General features: G+C 42.0%; 2 protein-coding genes across 7 annotated transcripts in view; one reads left to right on the forward strand and one right to left on the reverse strand.

Moving 5' to 3' along the window:
- Positions 1-1,995, reverse strand: part of LOC147840710 (uncharacterized) — a 48,027-nt gene extending 46,032 nt beyond the window's left edge. Inside the window, exon 1 of the mRNA XM_087284605.1 lies at positions 1,767-1,995. The gene's annotated coding sequence lies outside the window, so the exon portion shown is untranslated. The remainder of the gene's footprint in view (positions 1-1,766) is intronic.
- The window catches only part of tyr (tyrosinase), a 21,442-nt gene that overhangs the window by 11,944 nt on the left and 1,998 nt on the right, over positions 1-7,500 (forward strand). For 2 of the 6 annotated variants that reach the window (XR_015508338.1, XR_015508339.1), the window contains exons 2-5: positions 1,775-1,991; positions 3,882-4,029; positions 4,259-4,440; positions 6,684-7,436. Coding sequence is in view for 2 of the 6 variants with exons in the window: in XM_087282406.1 (XP_087138532.1) it covers positions 1,775-1,991; positions 3,882-4,029; positions 4,259-4,440; positions 6,684-6,919 (783 nt within the window). In the remaining 4 variants the exon portion in view is untranslated. 6 annotated transcript variants of the gene reach the window in all.

Consider the following 7,500-nt stretch of genomic DNA (forward strand, 5'->3'; position numbering starts at 1 on the left):
TCAAACACCAGCATGTACTCTACTGTTCACCCTAACCCCAAGAAATAACAGCGACACACATTCAGTAATAATCCACACAGTGGCAAACGCTGAACGATTTTGAAAATTGGCCGCGCTGTGTGTGTGCAGGAATGGCTGATGGTGGCTATAGCAAAGGCAAACAGCAGAGAATCACTAGTTCAGATATATCGGTAAAGGAAGAAGCACGCATCACGTTTTTAATGTGGTTTTGGACGCGATATGTGAACAGCCCTATACACAACCGGAGTAAGCTGAACTGCCGCTGTAGGCAGAGGACGATCACGCCGCCCTCAACCCCAATGTGAAAACGAAAGTGACCGATATTGAAAATGAAGTTAGGTGTCGCGGACCTCTATTTTGTCGTTGACAACGCCCTCTCTATTCTGTCGCCTATGTGCGAATATAAGTGAGGACGCGGGTGGTGAAGGAGGTGTCGCGGACATAACTGAGGACGCGGGTGGTGAGGGAGGTGTCGCGGACATAACTGAGGACGCGGGTGGTGAGGGAGGTGTCGCGGACATAACTGAGGACGCGGGTGGTGAGGGAGGTGTCGCGGACATAACTGAGGACGCGGGTGGTGAGGGAGGTGTCGATGCGATCAAACAAAAGATCCGAACCCAACTCGATTAATTTATTCGACTCTGAGTCAACTATTTCGTTAAAGAATCAATAGTTTTAAATATGCTGCACTTTTAGATTTAAACCTCTTCTGGATGTTTTCATTCCCTTAAAGCTGTGTTACACACTACATGGAGGGTTATTTAAAACAACTTTGACTTTTGACAATGACAATTATTAATATCTAAAACTTGAACATCTAAATCACGTTTTCCATGTAATATTTCACTTGAAACATCAATGCCAACTTGTATAAAGACGTGCTAGAACTATAGGGAGCGTGTCACAAGTTGTCATTGTTCAGAAATGAACAAATGTGAAAATATAAAACTGATTGTACCTTCATTTTGGACATTAACGTCTGAATGTTCAATATGTAAACACCTGAGGAGATTTCTCTGTATGAAAGACTCGTGCTGCTGAATCTACAATATTGTTGGTCATAAATATTAAAGAAATGTGGAGATGAAGATTGAGATGATTGACAGGGCACGTAACTAAGCAACCCAACGGTTTGTTAGGAAGCAGCTTGTTGTTTATTTTTAATTTATTTATTTATTGCTTTATTAACACGATCAAAGAGCTTAGAATGACCAAGAGGCGACACTCAATAGAACGTTCCATTGCAACAGCAGCGCCCAGCAACAGCCAAGGATTCCGCCATTTTGAAGTAAAAGCGATCGGCTGTCCATAGGATCTTATTGCTGTCGCGATGGCAAGCTGCAAGCAGCTGCTTTGTTTTTCATTTATTTGTTTAAAAAGCGTATTAAAGCTGAGATACAACCTGAAAGACAACAATACAACACGTACTCTCACAATCATCAGCACTTTTAATAGTTTATTTTACAGACTTAAGAATATGCTGTTGTTCTATTGGAGTTTTCATTCCAAAATGGCCGCCGCGCCATCTAGTGGCGTTCTCCCAAATTACACTAGTGTCGCCTCTTGGTGATTCTATGCTCTTTGACACGATCCAGTAACATTACATTTCATTTGAGAACAAAATCAGTTCACATTCCTTAATTTCTTTACACACTCAACAACAGCAATGTTACAGCAAGAGTTTCAGATTTTGTGCTAATGTCGTTCACTCTGCTGTTGTTTAAAGTGTGTGTGTGTCCACATACCTGTGCAGGTGATCTGTTCTCAGCCTGAAAGTTACAACCTCCGCGAGGCTTTGTGTGACGGGTCGCCGGAGGGGCCTTTACTGCGCAATCCCGGGGACCACGACCGGATCCGGGTACCGCGGCTGCCCACATCCGCCGATGTAGAGTCGGTGCTGCGGCTGACGGACTACGAGACCGGGCAGATGGACCGACGGGCAAACCTGAGCTTCAGGAACGCGCTGGAAGGTACAACAGCACGGTCACGTGAGCGAGATTTGAGCGGCAAAACGACAGCTTCCACTTTAAAGCCAGTTATAAAAATATTCCCTGACTTTCACTGACTAAAAAGATGAATTTCCTTGACATGAATGAACGGAAAAACAGGCCGTTTTGCATAATATTAAATTAATTTTAGCAGTAATTTGCAAGACTTTAATAGTTTAGAGCAGCAATTGATTTACCTCAGATTTTCAATAACTAAAAAAATAAATACTCTTTTATTGGTTACAAAGTGCGATCTCTCGCATATTTGATAGCTTAATAGTTTTACAAACGTTGTTTAGATGTTTTAGATTTTTCTTCATTTATTTTTTACACCCAGCAGATCATAAAGTGCTCTTTTTAAAGTCAAAGATCAATAATTCAAGACTTTAATAGCCACTATTAGAACAACAATTGATTATTCACCTCAGATAAAATTAAAAATCTGATACACTACTGTTGGATTGGCTTCACATGCTCTCTCTCTCTCTCTCTCTCTCTCTCTCTCTCTCTCTCTCTCTCTCTCTCTCTCTCTCTCTCTCTCTCTCTCTCTCGCATATTTAATAGTTTGATAGAAGTTTTACAAACTGTATCCATCTAGCTTTTCAGATTTTTCTTTTGATGTTTTTATTTTACCTATTTTTAATTTTCATTTTAAAGCCAAATATCTATAATACAAGACTTAAATAGCCACTAACAGAACAACAATCGATCATTTACGTTAGATTTTTCAAACATTCATTCATTCATTTTCTAGGAGGCTTAGTCCCTTTATTAATCCGGGGTCGCCACAGCGGAATGAACTGCCAACTTATCCAGCAAGTTTTTACGCAGCAGATGCCCTTCCAGCCGCAACCCATGTCTGGGAAACATCCACACACACACATTCACACACACACACTCACACTACGGACAATTCAGCCTACCCAATTCACCTGTACCACATGTCTGGGCTGTGGAAGAAACCGGAGCACCTGGAGGAAACCCACACGAAGGCAGGGAGAACATGCAAACTCCACACAGAAACACCAACTGAGCTGAGGTTCGAACCAGCGACCTTCTTGCTGTGAGGCGACAGCGCTACCTACTGCGCTACTGCATTTACTGTTTGACATTGAGGTGAAGTTAATTTTATATTCGGACATCTTATCTTTCCCCTTAATAATATAATTTATTAAAGGATTCTTGTAATTTTGACTTATTATTTCTGAAAACCAGAAACTTGTTTTATTGAATGGATCTTTTTAATTTAAGAATTGCTTAGAAATTTGGACTAGAAACAAGACAAATATATACATACTTAAGAAAACTTTTTTTTTTTTTTTAATTCTGGGTAAATGTTCTGGGAACATTGTGGTTAGGCGACACAGTGGCGCAGTAGGTAGTGCTGTCGCCTCACAGCAAGGATGTCCCTGGTTTGAGCCTCGGCTGGGTCAGTTGGCGTTTCTGTGTGGAGTTTGCATGTTCTCGCTGCGTTCGGGTGGTTTTCCTCCGGGTGCTCCGGTTTCCCCCACAGTCCAAAGACCTGTGGTACAGGTGAATTGGGTAGGCTAAACTGTCCCTTGTGTATGTGTGTGAATGAGTGTGTGTGGATGTTTTCCAGCAATGGATTGTGGCTGGAAGGGCATCTGCTGCGTAAAACATGTGCTGGATAAGTTGGCAGTTCATTCCGCCGTGGTGACCCAGGATTAATAAAAGGACTAAGCCGAAAAGAAAATGAATGAATGAATGAATTTACATCTAGCCTTGACTGTCTTGGTTTTGCATGTAATTTCGCAATGACAAACACTTTGACTGAGTGTGAAAGAGAGTGTGAAGTGCAGATGAGTTACACTTTTTTTCACATCAGACTTACCTGTACACTGGTGTCCGCAGGTTTTGCTAATCCTGAGACGGGTTTGGCAGTGACGGGTCGCAGTTTGATGCATAACTCTTTACATGTATTCATGAACGGCTCCATGTCTTCAGTGCAGGGATCTGCCAACGACCCCATTTTCATCATACATCATGCTTTTATTGACAGGTAAAATCAAATGCATGCACATAAAATACACACACACACACACACACAGCTTTTTAAATGTGTATTTGAAGTATTTTAGTACGTTATTTATTTAAAAATTGGAAAAGCCTAATGAAAAAAACTTTTATTTACTGTAAAAAAAGAAATTAAAAAATCATCAAATCAAATCAGCTGACTGAATCATTACATCTCTAACAACTGCTTTCCATGGTGTGTTTGTGTGCTCCAGCATCTTTGAGCAGTGGTTGAGGAGACACCAGCCGCCCCGCACACACTACCCCACCGCCAACGCCCCCATCGGACACAACGACGGATACTTCATGGTGCCCTTCATCCCTCTCTACAGGAACGGAGACTATTTTCTCTCCACGAAAGCCCTGGGATATGAATATGCATATTTACAGGATCCAGGTGAGTTATTAGCCAACACACACACTCTTTAAGCTGATTTTAGCACAGAACTTTACTATTATAGGTTCTGGCCGTTGTTTTTTTGCTTAAAACCTATTTTTTTATATTACATTACATCATTTAAATTCTTTTTAATCTTTACATTAATGCTTCAATAAATCAGTGATTAAATCTTTGGTCTGATAACCCCACCCAATATAACTGATAGCTCCACCCTAAAGGACTGATAACCCCACCCAAAATGACTGATAGCTCCACCCTAAAGGACTGATAACCCCAACCAAAATGACTGATAGCTCCACCGTAAATAACTGATAGCTCCACCTTAAAAGACTAATAGCTCCATCTTAAAGGATTGATAACCCCACCCAAAATGACTGTTAGCTCCACCCTAAAAGACTGATAGCTCCACCCTAAAGGACTGATAACCCAACCCTAAATAACTGATAGCTCCACCCTAAAGGACAAATAAACCCAACCCAAAATGACTGATAGCTCTACCTTAAAGGACTAATAACCCTGCCCTAAATAACTGATGGCTCCACCCTTAAAAACTGATAGCTCACCCTAAAGGACTGATAGCCCTACCCTAAAGCATAAATAACCCCAGCCTAATTGACTGATAGCTCCACCCTAATGGGCTGATTGTCCGCCCTAAACACTAATAACCCTATCCTAAAGAACTAAAAGCTTCACCCTAAAGGACTGACAACCCCTCCCTAAAAGCCTGAAAGCCCCACCCTAAAGGAGTGATAGTCCCGCCCTAAAAGACTGATAGCCCTGCCCTAAATGACTGAAAGCTCCACCATAAATGACTAATAACCCCGCCCTAAAGGACTAATAGCTCCACCCTAAGAAATGGTTAGCCCCGCCCTAAATGACTGATAGCTCCACCCTAAAGGACTGATAACCCTGCCTAAATCACTGATCGCTTCACACTAAAGGACTAATAAACTTGCCTTAAATGAGTGAAAGCCCCACCCTAAAGGACTACAAGCCCCACCCTAGATGACTGATAACTCCACCCTAATGGACTGATAGTCCCACCCTAAGACACCAATAACCCCTGCCTAATGGACTGAAAGCCCCACCATAAATGACTGATAGCTTCATTTTAAAGAACAAATAACACTGCCCTGAATGACTAATAGCTCCACCCTAAAAGGACTAATAACCCCGCCCAAAACTACTGATAATTCCATCCTAAAGGACTAATAACCCCACCCTAAAAGACTAATAGCTCCACCCTAAAAGACTGATAGCTCTGCCCTAAAGGACTGATAGACCCACCCAAAATGACTGATACCTCCACCAGAAAGGACTAAACAACCCGCCATAAAGGACTGACAACCCCACCCAAAGAAACTATTAGCCCCGCCCTAAATGACTGATAGCTCCACCCTAAAGGACTGATAACCCTGCTTAAAATTACTGACAGACCCACCCTAAAGCACTAAAAACTCCTCCCTAAAGGATTGAAAGCCCCACCCTAAATGACTGGCAGCTCTGCCCTAAAATACTAATGACTAAGCCTTAAAGACTGATAGCTCCGCCCTAAAATACTAATAACTAAGCCTTAAAGACCGATAGCTCCGCCCTAAAATACTAATAACTAAGCCTTAAAGACTGATAGCTCCGCCCTAAAATACTAATAATCAAGCCTTAAAGACTGATAGCTCCGCCCTAAAATACCAATAACTCCGCCTTAAAGACTGATAGCTCCGCCCTAAAATACTAATAATCAAGCCTTAAAGACTGATAGCTCCGCCCTAAAATACCAATAACTCCGCCTTAAAGACTGATAGCTCCGCCCTAAAATACTAATAATCAAGCCTTAAAGACTGATAGCTCCGCCCTAAAATACTAATAACTAAGCCTTAAAGACTGATAGCTCCGCCCTAATATACTAATAATCAAGCTTTAAAGACCGATAGCTCCGCCCTAAAATACTAATAACTAAGCCTTAAAGACTGATAGCTCCGCCCTGAAATACTAATAATCAAGCCTTAAAGACTGATAGCTCCGCCCTAAAATACTAATAACTCCGCCTTAAAGACTGATAGCTCCGCCCTAAAGGCATTGCATGTGACCAGAAACGAAGAACAGTAATTGTCGAGGGGGATGGAAGGTTCTTAAATTTGATTAAAGTTTCTGATCGCTGATGAATTTTCTCATGGTTGTGTGTTTGAATGGAGCTCACGATCTTTCATGACTAATGCTCTCTCTCTCCTGATTGGCTGCAGGTCAGCGGTTTGTGCAGGAGTTCCTGACGCCGTATCTGGAGCAGGCGCAGCAGATCTGGCAGTGGCTGGTGGCGGCAGGTATCCTGGGCGCTGCAGTAGCAGGAATAATCGCATCGGTTTTCGCAGTGGCGTGTCGCAGACAGACGAGGAGACGGAAGCTGTCATATGGAGAGAGACAGCCGCTCCTGAACAGCAGTGAAGAAGAGGGTTCAGCTTCATATCAAACCACACTGTGAATCAAAGGCTGGACAGATGCGCTGAAACACGTCATGTGACACGCTGATCTCATCCGTAAACCCAAGGGGTTGTGTTTGCATCAAGTGCACTACATGTGTTACAGTACTCGCAAGTTCGGCCTCAGCAAGAGAAGGATCCAAGCATTATGCTGATCAAAACTGACAGTAAATGCATTTATAATTTATTCTACGTTAAAGGGACAGTTCACCCAAAAATGAAAATGTCCTCGTTTACAAACACTTAAAGGGACAGTTCACACAAAAATGAAACTCACCCACAGGTCATCCGAGATGTAGGTGACTTTTTTCCTTCAGTTGTACATTAAAGGAGATTTTGAGCTGTTTCGCAAGTGTTTACTGCTTATTTACGGTTGTAAAGTGCATTATGGGATGTTGATCTCTGCTCTGTCGACTTCTGATGGTCAAACTGCAACAAGTTTAACAAAATGACTTTTTAGGGACATTTTAGTAGAACCAGGACCCCAGTGATTCATATAATGGCAGTGAATAGTGACCAGTTTTTTTAGATTTAAAAATAAACACATACAAACGAGTCCAAATCAATTGTCATGGCTCCTTAT

This window comes from Danio rerio, chromosome 15, assembly GCF_052040795.2.
Source record: "Danio rerio strain M-AB ecotype USA chromosome 15, GRCz13ab, whole genome shotgun sequence".
Taxonomy (NCBI): Eukaryota; Metazoa; Chordata; class Actinopteri; order Cypriniformes; family Danionidae; genus Danio; species Danio rerio.